This window comes from Orbilia oligospora (genome assembly GCF_000225545.1).
Source record: "Orbilia oligospora ATCC 24927 unplaced genomic scaffold scaffold00080, whole genome shotgun sequence".
Taxonomy (NCBI): domain Eukaryota; kingdom Fungi; phylum Ascomycota; class Orbiliomycetes; order Orbiliales; family Orbiliaceae; genus Orbilia; species Orbilia oligospora.
In genome coordinates, this window is record NW_011645637.1 from 1358452 (window position 1) to 1377977 (window position 19526).

General features: G+C 45.6%; 7 protein-coding genes across 7 annotated transcripts in view; 4 read left to right on the top strand and 3 right to left on the bottom strand.

The window, feature by feature from the left end:
* AOL_s00080g372 (uncharacterized protein) overlaps window positions 1-3611 on the top strand; it is a gene marked incomplete at both ends in the record, with an annotated part of 38325 nt that extends 34714 nt beyond the window's left edge. Inside the window, 4 exons of the mRNA XM_011124747.1 lie at window positions 37-96; window positions 205-1970; window positions 2034-3009; window positions 3076-3611. Coding sequence (XP_011123049.1) covers window positions 37-96; window positions 205-1970; window positions 2034-3009; window positions 3076-3611 — 3338 coding nt within the window. The remainder of the gene's footprint in view (window positions 1-36; window positions 97-204; window positions 1971-2033; window positions 3010-3075) is intronic.
* An 802-nt stretch (window positions 3612-4413) lies between these two features.
* AOL_s00080g373 (uncharacterized protein) lies at window positions 4414-5512 on the top strand (the record flags this gene model as incomplete). The annotated part of the gene is made up of 2 exons (XM_011124748.1): window positions 4414-4926; window positions 5012-5512. The coding sequence occupies 2 exons, from the start codon at window positions 4414-4416 to the stop codon at window positions 5510-5512; spliced, it is 1014 nt and encodes a 337-aa protein (XP_011123050.1).
* An 881-nt stretch (window positions 5513-6393) lies between these two features.
* Window positions 6394-7680, top strand: AOL_s00080g374 (uncharacterized protein; the record flags this gene model as incomplete). Its single annotated transcript, XM_011124749.1, has 1 exon — window positions 6394-7680. The coding sequence occupies one exon, from the start codon at window positions 6394-6396 to the stop codon at window positions 7678-7680; it is 1287 nt and encodes a 428-aa protein (XP_011123051.1).
* Window positions 7681-8140: 460 nt separating this feature from the next.
* Window positions 8141-9384, bottom strand: AOL_s00080g375 (uncharacterized protein; the record flags this gene model as incomplete). The annotated part of the gene is made up of 5 exons (XM_011124750.1): window positions 8141-8571; window positions 8650-8779; window positions 8847-8911; window positions 8998-9099; window positions 9213-9384. 5 exons carry the CDS (start codon window positions 9382-9384, stop codon window positions 8141-8143), a joined length of 900 nt encoding a protein of 299 aa, XP_011123052.1.
* Window positions 9385-10004: 620 nt separating this feature from the next.
* On the bottom strand, window positions 10005-10890 carry AOL_s00080g376 (uncharacterized protein; the record flags this gene model as incomplete). The annotated part of the gene is made up of 5 exons (XM_011124751.1): window positions 10005-10108; window positions 10168-10348; window positions 10404-10471; window positions 10539-10622; window positions 10689-10890. The coding sequence occupies 5 exons, from the start codon at window positions 10888-10890 to the stop codon at window positions 10005-10007; spliced, it is 639 nt and encodes a 212-aa protein (XP_011123053.1).
* A 1833-nt stretch (window positions 10891-12723) lies between these two features.
* AOL_s00080g377 (uncharacterized protein) lies at window positions 12724-13829 on the bottom strand (the record flags this gene model as incomplete). Its single annotated transcript, XM_011124752.1, has 3 exons — window positions 12724-13416; window positions 13485-13658; window positions 13761-13829. 3 exons carry the CDS (start codon window positions 13827-13829, stop codon window positions 12724-12726), a joined length of 936 nt encoding a protein of 311 aa, XP_011123054.1.
* Window positions 13830-17077: 3248 nt separating this feature from the next.
* Window positions 17078-19135, top strand: AOL_s00080g378 (uncharacterized protein; the record flags this gene model as incomplete). The annotated part of the gene is made up of 1 exon (XM_011124753.1): window positions 17078-19135. The coding sequence occupies one exon, from the start codon at window positions 17078-17080 to the stop codon at window positions 19133-19135; it is 2058 nt and encodes a 685-aa protein (XP_011123055.1).
* Between the last annotated feature and the right edge of the window lie 391 nt (window positions 19136-19526).

Here is a 19526-nt window from a genome sequence, read left to right on the forward strand (position 1 = left end):
ATTGCTTGTTTTTGATGGTTGGCTGACACTTCCCAGGCCCGCCTTCCCATGCGTCACCATCCCTGCCATCATCCAGCCCCAAAAATGCCTTGGCATGTAAGTCGCCCAGCCCCACCATTTTTTGTTTCTAACCTTTTTGGTTAGCGGGAAGGAGTCCCGACAAAGTCTACAGTCCTAACCAATCCTTTTCTTCCTTATCTATAGTAATCCCACGCGCGGCCTTAGAGCCCGCCAACGAGGGCGAGCCCGCAGATAGTCTACAACCTCCAAGAATCCCGCGTGACTTCAATTCTATCACACCTAACGAAATCGAAGAGCCTGGGGACACGGTCAGCGTTTTCTCTCCCCGCCACGTATCAGTATCCCCGCTTTCAGGTGTATCCTCCCTTCGCTCAAGGCGCCCATCTTCAGGGACCCAACGACAAAGGCAACGGCGCCGACTCTCTATCCAAGAGTATGCTCAGGGAGCTCTTGACATCGCCACATCCGAGAAAGAGGTTCTCGCGGCCGCAGGCGTCGACGTTCATTTCGACCAGGAGACTGGAACGATCGAAGTTTCATGGTCAGAAGAAAAATTCGGAGAAGCGCCAACTGTCGACATCAGTGTTTACTACCCCGAAGACACAGACGGCTCACTAGACAATAGCGACCTTTCACGGCCCTCCAGTGTTGTCCCCTCCCCGACATTCAACGACTACAGCCTTGAAGATAGGCCTGCCCCAGTTGAGGCCAGCACACGTGCAGACGAACGGGATCTTTTCTTTTCGCCAGAGCTAGGGCCTACCGACCTTCCTGCGCCAGTTCCGAAGCTAATACGGCCAATTAATCGCAACCTTTTCCCTGGGGCGCAGTCTAATATTCGCGGAATCGGACTTGGTATCGAAGGCCTTGATACACCATACAGAGAAACCTCACCGGTCCCTTCCAAACCAAAAGCATCCAAGTCCAGCTCCTTGCCTAACAGGAGAATACCTCTACCGGCTCTTGCTATACCTTCTACAGCTGAAAGTATCTACTCTGAGGTATCATCCGCACGTTCGTCGACGATCTCACTCTCTGGCGTTAGCTCGGTATCACCACTCGAACCAGGTATCGAACTTCCCCCGCCGTCACCGATCCAGCAGCTGCCGCCTTCCATCAAGCCTTCCCCGGTAAAAGCTCCACGTCGTCCTCCAATCCGTCGCGATACGTTCACAGAAGCGGACAACAAAGCGCTTTCGCTACTCTTTTCAGGCAGCAGCACCTCGGCAGGTACTACTCCGACTCCAACTCAGAAAGCCCCACAGCCTCTTTCCCAGTATTTCCAGAAGAAGTCAAACCCAACAAGCCCAACTCCTGGGCCGTCTTCCCAACCCCGTCAGACTCCACGGTCGCGAGGCTCGGCTGGTCGAGGTTCGGCTGGTAGACGAAGTGTCAATACTATTCAAGGGGCTTACCCGTCCCCTGAAACGTCACCCGAACTCGCACCGCTAGCTAAATCTCCCGAAACTGCGAAAACTACTCCTCGCCTTCGTCGGCTGTCCACCTCGGCTGGCTCTGCCGGTCGTAGCTCAGGCAGGCGGTATACCTCAGTTGGAGCGGACCTTGAACCCCTAAAGGAGGGCGTCGCTGTTATTCCTTCTGCTATTGTTGACACCGGAAGCTCGTCAAATACAACTCCTCGGCCAGGCAGCCCCAAAGCAACCCCACCAATCTTGACTATCCTCAAGAAACGAGGAACTATGGAACCGTTAAGGGAAGAGTTTCGATCTAGCGTGGAAGGCAGCATCTCTACGATAACTTCCCCAACTCCTGTTCCCAGACCTAGAAACCAAACGCCGAACACCCGTGCCCGTGCAGCGTCCAATATCAGTTCTCCAAATGCAATGACGACCCCTGGTTCTACGTTTCAATTTGATACACCCGCAATTCCCAGTGGTTCAAGAAAAGGAAAAGAAAGGTCACTGGAGTATGACAACAAAGAGGTTTTTGTACGCTACCCCTATATTTTACGACATATTGGAATTTTTACTAACACTCACGGATCTTTACAGGAGGCATATGGGGATACTTCTGCCATCCCGATCTCGCCGGAGCGGCCAGTAAGCGTGAACATTCGCAAGCGTCAGTCTCTTCAAATGTTGGATCTTGAAACCCGGCTACGGACCCTCAACGAGCAAAATTCACAACTATCCGGTGAACTGGCACGATTGCAGCAAGATTCTAACACTTCTTCAAAGAAAATGGAAGCTGTGGTTTACAAACACCTCCAGGAACGATCCGCCCTCGTCGAAGCTCTTGAAATCAGATCCCTTGCAGTTAGCGAGCGTGAGAGCCAGATTGAGACGCTCAAGAAAAATCTGGAATGGTACAAGCAGGAAGATGACAACTTGACGCAGCAAATCCGACAGCTTAGACTCAATAATGAACAGCTTATTGCTACCGAAGCGACTCAACGACAACAATATGAGAGAAAGAGGGAACAACTTCACAGCCTATCGCAGCAGCATTCCGACCTTCAGGAACAGTATACAGCGCTAAGCTCCGGCCTGAACGACATCATCAACCAGCAGGTCGCCACGGTAACACAGGCCAAGGATACAGAGATTGAGAAACTTAAGCAAGAACTGGCAACTGCGAAGAACAATGCAAGCAAACTTCAAGTCAAACTAAACGCGATGAACCGATATATCGATGCCAAGGATGAAGTCTTCTTTGCCAGATCTTGCGGCCACTTATTCAATGCCGTTCAGCAATGGTGTGTCAAATTCTCAAAGTTTTCTGACAGCGCTAGCTGTGTCGATTTCGACGCCATTACGAATGAGAGTGTCAAAGATCTTGTGGAAAGTGTTGTTCTTGATGGAAGCGATGTTAGAGCGATGCTTCGGGACCGTGTCAAGAGAAGGGAAATATTCATGGCAATGACGATGTCTTTGATTTGGGAGTTGATTTTCTGCCGTTACATGTTCGGGTTGGATGCGGAGGAAAGAAAGAAGCTCAAGTCACTAGAAGAAAAACTCAATGAAGTTGGTACGTATACACTCTGCCTAGACTTCCATGCATATGATATCAATACTAACACCGAGCTTCCAACAGGCCCGCCAGCCGCGGTACATATGTGGCGTGCTACGACCTTACAGCTATTATCACAACGACGTAGCTTCCGGGCTGCTCTACCAGCCGCTACCGAGCCAGTCGTCCAAGAGATTTACCGCACACTACACAGTCTGCTACCGCCACCCGGTCACCTTCAACAGCAAGTTGTGGACTCGCTCCGCACTATGGTTAATCTTGCCGTCACGCTTTCTATTGATATGCGTACCCAGCGAGCCGAGTACTTTATGTGGGAAGCTCCGGACAACAGTATTGGCAAGCCTATCGACTTTGTGGCCTTGCGCATGAACAACAGGGGCAATGAAGGGTTAACCAATGAGCAACTTGAAAAGATGGGTGCTATGGTCAGGGTCGTTTTGTTTCCTTTAGTGACAAAGAGAGGTGATGAGAATGGGGATGGATATGATGTGGAAACTGTTATCGCGCCAATGCAGGTTCTTGTCAGCAAGCGCCCGACAAGCACTATCAGTGCAAGCTCTTCGAAGAGAGTCAAGTTGGATCAGCGAACGTCTCGTTAAGGGTTTATTGAATGATTGTTTGTTTATATTAGGGATATTGCTTGGATCTCGTCTTTCCTCTTACTTTCTTTCTTCATGCAAATACTTGATTATTACTGTTTCTTGTCTTAAATTTTTGGTAGTTAGCATTTCACGATATTAGCGCGCGCATTTCGGTTGTTCGAATTGTAACTTTAGCAGAGCATAGCATGCATGGATTAGCGATCGGTTGGATATACACAATGAACCTGATTATATCGCTTTTCTAAACTACATCAGCTTTGATATTAATATATTTCTCAATGTTAATTAACTTGAATGGACTTACCAATCTATCAACCTATATGCATAGTTGCTGTATAGCTGACGAATACGTCAATTTAAAGGCCAGGTCCGGCTTGTCTCGTCATGTCTCCGTGATCCCGTGTTTCTATACAGCTACACCTACTTAATTACCTCTTTCCCTTCCTTCCTTCCTTCCTTTCATTCTTTCCTTCTCGAGATCTAGTAAAACACCGAACCAAACATAATGTTCTGACGTCAGGACCGGGAAAAAGCTGGCCAAGAATCCGCCTAGCGATGACATGCAACACATTTCAATCGACTTGGAGACGACTTGGAGATTTCTCGACAGTTGGCCATGCATATACATGATCATGACACTGTAAGGAGCTCGAATGCGACCCTTTGCGCCACGACCACAATCTCCTTCAATATCAAAGCTCCTTAAGCGCAAGTCATAAATCACGCGCAATTCTCTCCCAAGTCGATAATATTAATAACTGGTACCAGTCGACACCGCCGTCGCGAATCCCATCACAGCATGTCCGCCCTCATAGGTTCCCTGGGTGGTCTCGGACTGCTATTTAACAACTACACCGCCAGCTCATTAAACCTCTTTTTCTTCTGGATGACCTGGACGACATTGATCATGTCGCACCCCCCTCTAAGGGTAGAGTTAATTGCGACATTTTTCGTTCGCCTTGTATTCTTTCTCCTACCGGCGCTGGTGTTCACATTGTTTGACAACTTGTTGCCGTCCCTCGCAGGGAAAGAACCATATGTCACTTCTAAACCAGCTTCGCGAAAGAAGGTTGCAGTACCCACCGGAAGGGGAAAGAAAAAGACCCTCGAAGTGAGCAATCTCAATCGTGGGACATTGTTTGCAATCTTCATGACCATAGGGAATATCATGCTCGGAATTGGAATCCAAGGTCTTCTTGAATATATCGCAGTTGACATCTTTCGGAGACCGAGGTTATTGAAAATATCTTCCACGTTCCCTTATCCGTGGGATATGGCGAGGGGAATCGCTTATGCGATGCTTCTTCGAGAGGTAAGTGTTTACGTCTATTGATTTGTATACTCCTTAATACTAGGCATATACGAATACGGTGCTAAGAAAAGTTTATATTAATTAGTTATTCATATATTACCCTCATCGTCATATCCATCAGAACCCCAAATCACCATTTCACAAAAGCCACGTCCACCCAAAATCGACAACCTCGTCTCTTAACTTAACAAGTACTACGCCCATTGACTACGTTCTCTTGCAATTTCTACCGATCTACATCCCCAGTGTCATGTTATCATTCCACCTCTTGACATATTTAGCATTCGTGGCTATTACGTCCATTGTCGATGTCGTATGCTACAGTCAATACGAATACCTCCCAAAAGCGTTCTTTATTGGTAGAATTGCGAGAAGGGTCAGAGGACATGACAAGTCCGGTGGGAGAGGAGGATACGGATGGATTGGATTGCTGGATTGGGTTCATGGAACTGAAATTCATTGGAATGAGGGAGGGGTCATGGGTGTCGGAGGGGGTGGGGAAGGTGGAGAAGGGTTTACACAGGCTGTTAGACGAGGGGTTAGGACGAGGAAGGCGAGTCGGAAGGCAAGACATTTCGATGAGTAGTTTTCAGATGGAGGAAGTCAAGTAGATACTAGTCCTATTACATGCATATACCATGTCTTGTATCTTATGAAGTATTTCAGGTTGGTCACTGACATCGTATAGTCTCGTAATCTCGTCGTCTGTGGATTTGTATTAACGCATCTAGTTAGAAATGCCGACATATCGACATGGATATACGTTACAGACTGTACCAACGTTAGGCCGGTTTGGTCAACCAATGGCCTTTACTCCCATGATCACATTTGTAGTCTATGGATCCAGTAGCTACAATATAACGTTACATGTATAGTATACAGCATAACAAGAATTTTTATATTATCTTACAGTACTAGCGCAGATAAGAATCGTATATACCAGTTTTACGAGTCAGTCTGTCCCAAATGGTAAAATATAAATATAACCCCACCCTTGTCTTCTAAACACCCAGCTCTAGCTTCGATGGACCCCGTGCCGTAAAACTTACTCATACACGGGATTTTCAATTATTATTCAATTGTTACATGACTCGGTTACAATACATAGTTTCTTCAGCCTCGTAAAGTCATACCCATCGGAGATGAATCCGGCGCCGGTAGTTAAATAGTTGAAAACGAGTATACGTAATCACTCTTTAAGCCCGAGCCCAACTACTAAGCCGACATCCCGATATCCGACTTCAGTTCACAACAACGTCGGCCACGGAATTCCGAGAGTATGAATCCGAAAAGTATAAATGCCAAGGCCAAGATCGCCTCTGGGCCGTCTAACTGCCTTCTCGCTTCAAAGTGCATCCCCAAAGATAGCTCTAAACGTTATAAACCAAGCTTAAAATTAATTGAACGTCTTAACGTTGCACAAAGATCGAATACCTATTTCGGAATTACCACATACTCAACGCAGTCATGACAACCCAGCTTTCTGACCGGGTCATTATCGTTGGCGGTGGTCTTGCTGGCTTGGCCCTCGCTCAAGGCCTTCAAAAGGCCGACCCACCTATACCATTCCACATCTTTGAACGGGATACCAGTGCGACCTATCGAGCACAAGGTTACCGTATTCGCATCTGGGGTGATGGGGCAGACGCCCTCAAACACCTGTTACCTGAACATCTCTGGACCGCCTTCGAAGCAACATGTGCTCAGCTGGCAGATGGTGCTCGTAAACTCGATGCCCTGACGAACGAAGTCGGTGAGATGACGATTCCGAGGGGAGCTCTTCCTTCTGGAACACCGTATAATGCTGATCGTACTACGCTTCGATCTGTATTGTTGGCTGGACTTGAAGATAAAATATCCTTCGGAAAAGTATTCGAGGGCTATGAAGTTGAAGAAAATACCGGGGTTGTAAGTGTACAGTTCGCAGATGGAACAGTAGAAAAAGGTCGTATATTGGTGGGTGCGGATGGGGTGAGGTCTGTCGTCCGGAAATATTTCTTGCCAGAGCTTAAACCGTTGGATAGTGAAGGGCGGGCTATATTTGGGAAAACGTACCTTGATAAAACGAGTGTGTTGGAGCAAGTTTCCAGCCATTTGACGAGTGGTGGGATAGTCATCACAAGTGGTGAACAGGGAAAGCAGTTGAAGTTGTTTAGCGAGGCTATCTACTTCAACCGTGGATTGGAGGCAACCGCTGGGTTTGATTTGCCGCCGGATTATATTTATTGGGTTATTTGCTTGAGATCAGATCTTGTTGCTGATGGAAGGCTAGAAGAACGTAACTTTTTGAATCTAGACTCGACGAAGTCCGCGAAGCTCGCTGGCGATCTTACGGCCGACTGGAACGAAAAGGTTCGAAGCGTGTTTGACAACCAAAACCCAGATGCCGCATCAACTTTGTCATTCTTCATCTGCGACCCGGAAAACTTCAAATCCAGTTGGGAAAATCTTCGTCGCGAGAGAGCTAGAGAGCCAGTAGTTTTACTGGGAGACTCTGCACATCCGATGCCACCAGTGGGTGCAGTGGGGGCTAATACGGCGTTTCAAGAAGCTTCCGATCTTTTCGATACCTTGGTTAGATTGTATAATACTTCTTCTCCTCCTTCCGCGGGCGCTGAGGAAGAGTTGAGGAATTATGAGACGAGATTGGTGGATAGGGCAATTGAGTCGATTCGGAAGAGTACGGCTGGGGCTGGGAATTTTTGGGGTATGAGGCCATTGGCGGAACTTAAGCCCGCGACGGTGTGGCGTTAGAGAACGTGTGGTTAAATGGAATGATTGTGGTGGAGGTTTTGAAAACCGTATACGTATATTCTAAACAATTTTTGGATTCATGAGATAGGCGATCGCGCGACTTTTCATTCTGGTATTTTGTGTTATAGTTACACACTTTACTCATCTGTAAATAGTACAGACACCACACTGGCTATTAGCCTTCTAAATTCATAATATAATACTACCGAGATTTTTTAAAAGCGGTGAAAAGGAAATAGGAGAAGTCATTGATAAAGGTTCATTAGTTCTTGTTCATTTCACGTCTAGCTCGGAGGGGTTGATTAAACACCTGACAACCTGAATATTAGGTATAAAACATGTAAGGGTGGGGGGAAGGTGATATTGATCTGAAGCAGATATTGGGCACTCCATGAGGCCTCGTATTTCAAAAACAATCAGATCCTAGATAGAACTATCAAGATGTAGAATCCAGAACATTCTAAGCAATATTGGTGGTTTTTCCTTCATCGCCGGCTGTTTGCTCACCACCATCCGAAGCCGAAGTACCAAACTTCGTTTGGATTTTGCGCCAGCGGCTCTGGAAATTAGCGACGGTGCGCTTTCCAAAAGACCCCTCGCGTTTGATACTCCCGTCCTTCGGTAGGGTGGCAGATTGGGCTTCAGCTTGAACCTCTAGCAAGGTTTCCTTGGGTTGCTCATCTAGCTTAGAAGCGGTTGGGGTTGCCGAAACTGGGGGTTTTTGGGCAGCTTCGAGCTCGCAGGTCAAACAACGAGGGCATTCAGGTTCATTAGCTGGCTCTTTCGGAGTCGAGGTTTCGGGGATGGCATCTAACTTTGTACCCGTAGAAGCCTTCTTCTTGAGTCGGGGGCGGTAGTTATAACCGCTCAAGTACGTTTGCCAGCTCTCTTCTATAGGTAGTTAAAAGTGGTGTTAGAGTGACAACCCCAGACATATAGTAGAAAAATCTGGAGTGTTGGAAGACTAACTTGGTAGCTCGATGGCCTTGAGGCGATTCATTGCAGCTCTGTCACCGTTGAGAGCTTCTCTCTTGAGGCCGTCGATGAACCAAAGTTGGCTAGTACGATTATGGATCTCCAAGTTTGTCTTGCGCTTAAGCTATAATAACTGTTATTAGAGGCCGAACAAATCCCAAATTTGTGATTTAGAATTTCTAAGAACATACTATTTCCATAATTGGGAGTGGTGAGTATTCCAGGCCGGATCGGAAGCCTTCTTCGGGATATTTCTCTGTGGTGCACGTTTCACGGGGAATATGTTAGACATAACTCTACAGATATTGTGAATGGACATAAATTGGAAATTTTGATTCTTACCATAGATAAGCTTGGAGAGCTCAACAATATCATTAGAGAGGGTAGTGAACCTCGCGATCAACTGTTCACGAGTGGTAGCATCATAAGCAGCAAGCTTTTGGCCTATAAAATAAAAGTAACCATCAGCTTCCTGCAACCACTAGATAACTATACACATATCTCCTCGGGTTCCCCATCTCCCAAGAAGCCTCCATCGGAAACCACTATATACTCACGTTCAACCTCAGCGCAGAACAACAAACGATAACGAGCTTTCATGGCCTCGTCTGTCTTCCCACTCTTAAGGAGTCCCATGATGTACTCCGTTTCAGATTTCATGATGATCATGATCTGAGTATCTTTGTCATCACGATACTTCTTGAGCTTCTTTGCCAGTTTTGAATCCATTTTGATTAACTGGTCGATCAGGAGGGTAAATCCGGGGTTTGGAGGGGTTTTGATAAGGATTGCTTCTAATTGGTGGGTGGTTAGTCGAGGCATATTTGTAGTAGACAGAGCTTGACGCGTCTTAATTGTAGATGATTATGAAAAGACTGACTGAGGTGAAAGATGGAAGGATATAGGGTCATTGGTTGTGGAAGAGAGGAATCTCGGCGATGGATGATAGTAGGGGTGTTTTATAGCTACTATACTAGTATTTATGCTGAGACGATGATATATCTCAACGCCAACTTGAGAATACAATTAGACAAAAATAAAGCTGATATTGGTATTAATTATTGTTAAAAAGCTAATTTTATGCATGATAGTAGTGTACTATACGAATATCTATAGAGAGTTTCTATTGTGCTTTAATAACACAGATTCTTTAGTTTGAAGCGAATACTTAGTTTCCCGGAAAACGTTAGCGGCGTGTAACACTCGGTACAACTTTCAGCATTAGAGCTCTAGCTACAGTGGACTATGTATTTGGTCTTTCCGATAGCTGGAAAGCTTCTTAGAGATAGATAAATCTCGATTATCGCTCTCTCTGGAGCGGCCAAAACAGTAAATACAGTAACGGGCACTTAGTGCCCCCCCTCGTTGGCTTCCCCCTCCTCCGCTTCCCCTAGTTGGAAGCGGAGTCCGAGTTCCCTAAACTCGGCAGGGCTAAAAACCCGGTGGTTCAAACCTATGTAGAACATTAGTACTAAACATAGACAATAGAAATGAATGGTTCACGCTACTTACACACTGGGAAACAAAATGCGTGGTAGTACCTCGCGTATTGGTCTTTTTGAGCCGCCGCAGCGTCCTTGATGTAGTCTTGATAGACTGCTTCGAGGACCTGGGCTGTCACCCGGATCTTTTTAGCGAGCCTCTCGAATTGAGGCCCGGCAAGCTGGAGGTCATGAGCCTCCCCGTCCACCTTCTAGTGAATATGTTAGTATTAGTTTTTAATTAGAAAAAGAAGGGCTTTGGCTTACCATATCACCATCGACGGCTCTACTAAAGAGCTCGTCGAAGGAGACGAAGGTGTTCTGGGGAGTCCCACCTATTATTGGCAGAGCAGTTAGCATAATATATCATCTAATACGGAGATGAAACAGGAGGCTGCTTACGACCCCGGAACAATCTGATAGCCTCCTCCTGGATGGCTATCCCGGCTTTGAGGCGCCGGACCTTCTCTGCCAAGCACCATTGCTCTATATCATCGCGTAAGTTAGGGTTTAGCAATATCAGTGTATTCTAGAATATAAAACAAAACTTACGGTAACCTTGGAGGTCTCGAGCAACCTCTTGGGTGAGGGCAGAGCCCTCAGTGATCTTTCCCTGGTCAAGGAGTTCTTCAGCGGCTTGCTGCTTCCGCTCGATGTCCTTAATGTCTGGGATGACATCAAGGGAACCGACTTCAATAGTAGCAGCCGTGGTAGAGGGAGGAAGAACAGGAGCACGGAGCGTTCTAGATGTCATCCTTGATGATGGCTTCTTGGGGATCGGTTACGCGATTTTGTCTTCAGATCGGAGAGAACTTGATGATTGTGATGATGTTGAGGGTGGAGGAGGAGGAAGAGGATTGAATTGGAGGTGCTTGTCCAACTCAGCCTTGAAGGGAAACCTGGAAGTTATTTTGATAGACGGGTCCTGGCAACGCGTGTTAGTTAGTCTCAGTCGATCAGCCCACTAACTTGATCGTGAACACATGGAAATACCTTTTGGATCCAAAATCTTGAAAAATTGGGAGCTTGAGTTGATGATGGTACAACTTGGTCTGCAGAGGGGGTGAATGTATGTAACTGATTAAGAATGTAAACAGTTTGTTGGTCTGGCCATGGAGGCAAACAGTTTTTATAATCAGATATGCTGGTTTTGAAGTTTAATCTACCAGTATTCTACAATCGATCGTGGGTTTGAAACATATGTGATGTTGATTTAGTTTGTGACGCTCTTCAAATGTGCTGGTACGGGCGGAAGCTGGTATGCTGCTGAATAAAGCCAACTTTTGACTGAAGTATGCTAGTACTGATTTTAGTACCAGGGAAGGTATTTTGGGCAATCTATGAGGTATATGGGGGTAAATGTAGTACCTTAGTTCTATATATTCTATAGCTATATTCTGACTTAATTAAAGCACCTTGCAGAGACTAAGTTATTAGATTTAATTGAGACGTGCATGAAGAACATACACCCAAGTTAGACCAAAATAAAATGTCAACTACAATAGGGTTGGCAAAAAACACTTATAAATGAAGAAGAAAAGTAGGGCTTCGGGTGTTCCGTTGCCCGATTTCCGTTGAGAGAAAAGGTTTCGGATGGATGAAGTTTATCCCATCTCAAAGTTTAGATTTTGTATCTTTTCATAGCTCTTCAATTGATCGGGTGCTCGAGTCCTCGGTTCTTACTTTATCTAATTCCACTACATCATTTGAGTGATAAAAATACATCTCGATAGTATCTATTCTAACTAGTCTGGGGCGAGATACCGACGGAATAGAATCTACACAAATTTCACAAAAGCCCTCGAACGGAGATTTTTTGACGATGAACACTTAGTCGATGTTACTTTTGAGTTATGTATATATGGGAGACCTATTTGCTTCATACCTAGCCCCACCCAAAATACTCTAGGGTGGCCATCTTGAAAGAAACGGCGAGTTAGTACGCTGCTAATACTATATAATTTGGAACTTTTTGAAAAGGGCTACAAGATCCAGCTAAAGTAACTAAAAAACATAATATAACCACATATATATACAAAAAAGAGAAACTAAACTAAAATGAAAAACATCGCGAGCATACATACGTGCGTACATACATACATGCGTGCATACATACATACTACAGACTAAGAAAGCAAAATAAAAACAAAATATACAAAATATATAAAAACCAAAAAAAAGAAAGAACAACAGAAAAGGACAAAAAGTCAAAAACGTAAACCAAAATAGAATCAAACAAGATATTAAAACGGAAAAAACAAGAAATAAAAAACAAGAAAAACACAAACATGTACCACCACCCAACCCCATGGATGTAAGTTAAGGAAAGTCCATGGTCCTACCCTGTGGAACAAGTTAAGGGAAGTCCACAGTCCTACCCCGGGGATCATGTTAAGGAAAGTCCACGGTCCTACCCCGCGTTTTTTGGTATCGAAGGAATCGCGACCCCCTACGGAGCGTTTTTTATAGAAGGACGTCAACCCCTTCTCCTAGATTTGGGGGCGGCTCTAGGGCACCGCAGTCATTCATGAAACGAAGTGAAACAAACCTTTGAGTTTCTCCACTCCCCATCCCCGACAAGATCTCTTTAGACCAGTGGGATCGGAGACCACCGCGGCCCCCGGAAGTACTTGGACTTCGGCCTGTCCTTGTACCTCTGAGGGACAGGGGCATGGGTGGTTCTTCCACCAGCTGGTCTGGCAACAGAGGGAGGCGGCGGCGCCGGGTGAGTAGACGAGGGAGAATGGTTCGGGGTTGGGGATGCTGACGTCGGGAGTGGAGAACGAGAAGCAGGCAGAGGTCTGGGGAAAACGTGGTGGCGGGGGAAGACAAGATAAAGATCAACCTCTGCCATTCGCAACTCTTCCTCGAAGTTCCGTTTACGACGAATCAGAGGAATGACTGACCTTTCTACCGGGGGCAAGGGGAACAACCACCACCAAACATCATCTGCCACCCGCGTCCTCCAGCGTCTGAACCCTACGTGTATTTGGTAGGGATTCGGCACATATACGACAACCGCCATAAACGAGGCGATCGCCACGGCGCACACAGCCATTCGCACACAGCAGAAGACCAACCCCAAGAGGCTGATCCCCCACTTCTCGGCGTTGGGCCAGAAGGCTCTGACAGTATGCGCCGTAGCTCTTGTCGCAACACGAGAGTTCAGACGCCGAACATACCTGAATGGTATGGTTGCAGCGGAGACTAAAGCCCCCACCACAACCAACACGGGCTGTAGAGTTTCGTTGGCGACGGATGACGTCAACCAGGAGAGGACCTAAGTGTTGTGTCAATATATTTTCTGGAAGATTTTTTTGTTACTCGGGATTCAAAGAGTTAACATACCCTAATGGTCACTCTCCTGTTTTCATCGTCGCCCCAGCATGAAAGGCCCCATATGATGGTGAAGGGGACGACCACCTTCACGACCTTTTCCCAAAGGGAATCAAGGTCGCGAAGGGGCGTCCCCATGATGGCGGCCAGGTGAAGGAGGACTACCCGGAGGTAGTGGTGGACGAGCTACAAGAATAGTTAGCAACCTGCCGCAGACTGGATTCCTCCTCTGACTATAGTTCAAGAGGTAGACGAAGCGAAAAAGTTAGATAGCTTGGAGATACTTACGTCCAAAAGGACCTCAGTCCAGGAGGGGGCCGGACGGGGCCAGTTCTTGTAAACGATTTGCTGGCTCATGATGCCAGACTCTGTACTCCAGAAGGGATATTTTAGCTTCCTGCGATTTTTGGAACGTGTTTTACGCGTACAGGAGGGGAGGTGATTGTGTGTCTTGATGAGCAAGAGAGGAAGAAGAGAGCAAGAGAGGAAGAAGAGAGCAAGAGGTGAGGAGGCGAAGAGAGGAAGAGGTGAAGAGGTGAAGAGATGGAGAGAGGGGGAGGAAGAGAGGAGAAGGGATCTTCAACACAGTCGGAGAGTCTGACGATAAGATAGGGAAGAGGGAAGCTTAGTTACAAGGCTGGAGGGAGGCAGAGTGTTTTGCAACGGAAATCTCGCAGCAGACGCGACGTACGGGAACGGATGAGGCAACGGATGAGGCAACGGACGTTGAGAATAACATGTGAAGTGGATATAAAGCAGAAACAAGGAGTCCAGACGCGTCTTATACGTCAAGGAAGATAGAAGAGAGTCATTGGAGATACTTACTCGTGGTTTGATGAGGTTTGGTTGTTTGTTTCTTGAGGTTTTAAATTTTCTGGGTAGGATATCGAAGTGGGGAGGATGGAGGATGGAGGATGGAGGATGGAGGATGGAGGATGGAGGATGGAGGATGGGGAAGAGGTGGGAGAGAAAGAAGGGAGAAGGTAGAAGGAAGAAAGTCAACTCAAGCTAGGTTACCATGACGTCCTTCTCAGAAGATAAGAACGGATAACATCGTCGACGCAACACTGGAGACTAGAAAGGACCTTTGCGCAAGAAACATCGGCCTCGGCACCTCCGGGAAACGAATGGGTCCAGAGATAGCTACAGCTACTATTTTTGAGACGGCTGAATCAGCTTGGATCCCCTAACAAACTCTATATTATTGAGCAATTGAATAGGGCCACCGTCATAGCAAAGTTGATTGGAGTCCGAAGCTTGTATTACAATATCCTTAGCACGATGTGGAAGATTTGTTGTAAGTTGTTGTATCTCCAAAATAGGCATTTTCTGCTTTAGGAAAGGTATCGACACATCCTTTCTTGGCACACCTCCAACCCAGTCAACGAGCTCTAGCCCTACCTTCTGCGCTCTTAATACCATCTCTAAAACTAGACTAATACCATCTACAGTTTGTAATACCCAAAGTCTATATTTCTCAATTGCGAGCTGACGTTTATCTATTATCAATCTCGATAGGAATTATCTAACACATTGAAATATCACAACTGATCAAGGTTGGTCAATTGATATTAAGATAGGAGGTACTGCGTCATCTCAAAAACGCTGAATACATATATCCTCCTGAGAGATTGATATCTCATGAGGTTACCACGCATCTTTATTTAGCGCCTGGTCCAGTTTCCTAGCACCTATATAGCGACGTAATGACTGATCTCCTTGCATGATGCATGATGTTCAGCCTTTCAACTTCGAAGTACTTCTCTAACGTATAAAATTATTCTTAGGTACACCGGTAGAACAGGGAATATCGATATATCTGTGTCCCGTGTTTACTATATATGAGCTAGGGACATCTAGATACTCCCAGCTGCACTCTCGTAACCGGACTAGCTTTTAGACCTTCCTACCAGCCTTAGCTTTGCCAATTAACCTGGCCTCATCGATTCAACAAAGCATTATCAATACACAATAAATATCGGAATTGTACAAGATTTGAATATGTTCAAAAAGAGAATCCGGGCGGATCCAGCCTAGAGCGCCCGACGAGGGTTAGCTGTGATTTGAGAAGCTGAGAAAATGTGAATAGACTGCAAGATATAAAATTTCCAGGGGGCTCATATTTTCATACAACCACACCCTCATCAAGTCGGCTCCTGCATTGTGAATCTGAATGAAATATGGCAATCTATCTCAGAGTTATTTTTCTGCTGCAAATCTTGAAAGACCAAGACTAGAAGATTACATAGGGGCCGGAATATCATGTAAACAATAGATACATGGGGTGTATAAGAATGTTACATCCCGCAAGTGCGCCCTTCAGGTATTCCGCAGTGCGCGACCAATTGGGCTGGTCGGGGGAAGCCTTCATAATCCTGTTCCAACCTAGTTAAGTGTGCCGTTGCATATTCCTGTATGCTAAATTAACGCCCGCATAGTAATTTCGTATATTGCCACAAGCTCCAGCTCCGAAAAATGTGACTTGTCGTCGTTTTCTGCCGGCACGCCCATTTGAATTAGCTTCCGTTGGTACTGGCCAGTCCGGAGCTCTAGCTCCAGATTTTATATATAATTAGTGCTTGTTCGTTATCAATATTATATAATTATATATATAAGTACGTACATGTATAGATATAATAGTCGCTCACTTACGCATGTTTAACATTTCTAAATAGATTTCTTGACACATTGTTGAGCCTTTAGAAGGCCAGCATCTGCGTATAATAATTTCGAAGAGTGTACGCTAAAATCACGGCTCGGGGAAATGCAAATATTCTCTGAGCATGGTGCGGCTGATTAAGGCTACGACTTGATTGGTGCAAGATCGGCATTCTTTTCTTAAGTCTGTGGTAGCTTGCTAGGTAGTCTCCATGCGGGCCGCATCGTGGGCTTTCAGCTCTGTACAACATAAATCAAAATATATAATGATTGGATGCTAAAAGCAGTGGCAGTGGGTTTAGCGCTGTCCGGGAAGAAAAAACCCCGCAAACTATTGCTATATCGCATACAGCGACACCCATAGAACCAAAAAAATAGAGTTCGCTTGCCATGATGAATATAGGTATAGCGACCTTGACAAAGACAAAATCGGCCGATTGCATGAGGCGGCTTTTAATTTTCGCCGTGATACGTCCTCCATGCAATCGATGGATCTAGATTGATTCTGCTCCGTACTTCTCTTCAGCCATAAAGTCCTTAGGCCTTACGAAACCCAACCCCCAAAACTAAATGTATATTTGAGTTATATCTGAATGGCTGGGTGTAGCCCAAATCTGTTAGTCGTGCGGGCTGATACTCAACCTGTCTTTTGCATGCACCTGTATGATTACGATGCCACCTATACACCGAGGATCTATATAAAGCCAGTCTTTCGGACTCCTATCAATATCGACTTGAGCTTTGCCAAATCATCCAGCGAATTTAAATCTTCCAGATCCAGATGATCGATACAACATATACACGTTGAACAATTAATTTCTTCTGCTCTTTCACTGACAGACCTCAACACGTATTCTCGTACTATAGTCAAACCTTATCTAAGTTTATCACTATCTCTTACCATAAGTTATAGCTTTTCATAAATTATAGGGCTAGTATTTTCCGTCATGAATAACCCTCCAAATCAACAAATCTCAGAGAAAGTGCATTGGCGGGCTTGTCTTGATCCTGCGTATTTCGAATCTTGCGGCTATCAAGACTTTCTTTACAAGATCTACGGAGTTGGCAAAGAATCCAAACCCCAAAAAACCTTTTCCATCAGTGTTAAAGGGTCTCTTCTTGTCGAGGAGCTTGAGCATCTTGAGAGTTGCAATTTTAACCCTCAAGGTCAAGGTCCCAATGAAATATTTGATTCAGACAAGCAGCTAGCTATAGGTAAAACTAAATCTATAAAGCCCCGCTCCGAGTTAGAGTCTACCCAAGCTGACCTGGCATCAGATTTAGCGCCGTTGGAATCTTTAAGAGTACCGTTTAGCCTAAACCACATAGACTTCGGTGTTTGTGAAGGGAAAAAAAAGCTGAATCCTTTAGTGCCGGCGAGCGTCAAGGACTATATCGCGCCGGGGAACCCGTTTTCGACGGGCGAGCCGCCGAATGCACAAGGCAAAAAGGACCCTAATACTGCACAGTGGTCTTACCTTGAGATGGCCTATCGGATTCGTATGCTCTGGCAACAACTCTGGTATTACGCTGGAACCAAGGGTTTGGAGAACAACGATAAGACAACCTATTTGCACAGATTCTTCGATGACCAAATTCCAACCAAAATTAAAGATGGGAAGTCATTTATAAATGGGATTTTCCCCCCTACGATCGTGGGGGTTCTTAAGACGAACCAGCAAAGAATCAACCAAAAGTTAGCTGATGTATTGGCACCTTTAGACGTGGAGATAAACGCGATCGATGGGGAGAAACCCAATATTCAAGCGCTTTTAACTGCGCTAAATGGTGAATTGGCCAGTTTGAATAATGCAGCCGCGCAAGGAGTCCAAAACGGCGATAAAATCGAGGCCATCGAAAAAGATATTGAGAAGGCGAGTGGTAACCTCGAGAAACTCGACGCTAAGAGGATAACCCTACTTAAAAAAAAGTGCGCATTTCTCACCTGGACACCTGAGAAACCTTTATTTCAGGAAGGAAATTTCAATAACGATCTGGGAATAGCGATTCCTTGGGTGATATCAACGGCTGGTGGCCAGAAAGGACCAGCAGGACCGATTTCTTTGGAAGTCTCTTTTATACTTGCTCTCCAGGTGCAGGGTATTGATCTCGCGCGAGTTCGAGCGCTTCGTCGATTAATATCAGAGATGCAAGGAATGGATCCAGATATTGGAAGCGCAACCGGTGAAAAATTTATCGCTACTGCTATTAAGATTTACGGGGAAGGCGACGATATCATAACCGAACGCCCTGCAGAGTTTGGTGACATTACTCGCAATAAGCTTCCACCAAACGGCCCCGCCGGTCGTCTTCTTGTTAAAACCCCCACCGCTGAGAAGAGCTTATCACTTGACACGATCGAAGATATCCACACGACTATCTTCAACACCGATCATGTTGATGGGGATAAAGCCAAAAGGACGGGATCAGTAGGCGTATACTGCGGAATGGACCTCCTTGCAGGAATGGATAAGTTTTTTCTCAAGGAAAACAAGAATCCCTGTGCCGGTTTCGTCATTCACCCTACGGATATATCTACCGTTCAAGTTGCTTTCTCCGAAATCGATATCGGGGATAACGCCAAACAGTCCCAAAATGAAGGTTATCGTTGGTATCGTTTTACCCATCCGGACCAGCTTCCTACTAGCGACGGGAATGAATATCTGGGGTTCAGCAAAACAGCTTTGAAGGAATTCAGCGAGGGGAGCAAAGCAATTTCTGGGGATTTTCTGGGCGAGTCTAAGACCGGGGGTAGCCGCCCTTCAAAACCAACGGAGAACTGGTACACGAATAGAAGAGTAAGGTGTCATGCGCATCCTGTTACTTGGCACCGTGATGATTTTGAGCAAACATTCAGGTGTAGAGCTCCTGAACGCAAGTTAGGGGGCTACAATGGTAAGTATAAGATGCACCTCTATTTATTGAGTGAAGTTGATACTGTGAAATATCCGCGCCAAACATTCATTAAGCACAATGACACAATCGAATTGTTTGGGTATGAGTAATTAAACTGGTTTCTTTCTCTGTATCTTTCTTTCTGTCTTTTCGTTTCTTCTTTATTTCCTCCCTTCTTTCTTTCTTTTTCTGCCTCCCTCTCTCTTTTTCGATTTTTTCAATATCATTAATGTATTATTTATATATTTATGCACCAAAGCTGGGCTCTAGATGTCTTCAATTTCTACATTTTCTCATGATATAATATAGTCGATCGCCTGGCCTTCTGGTATTGAGTTCCTATTGCGACGTCTGGGAGCCATATCACATCAGGGTTGATGATTTTTTTTTAATCATTCCGCAGTGTTTCTTCCCCATTTGCTCCATACCTAATTGAATATGGGTTTAACGAAGCTAGCTGGCCGAATAACGGATGCGGATCCCTCGCCACAAAAACTGGCT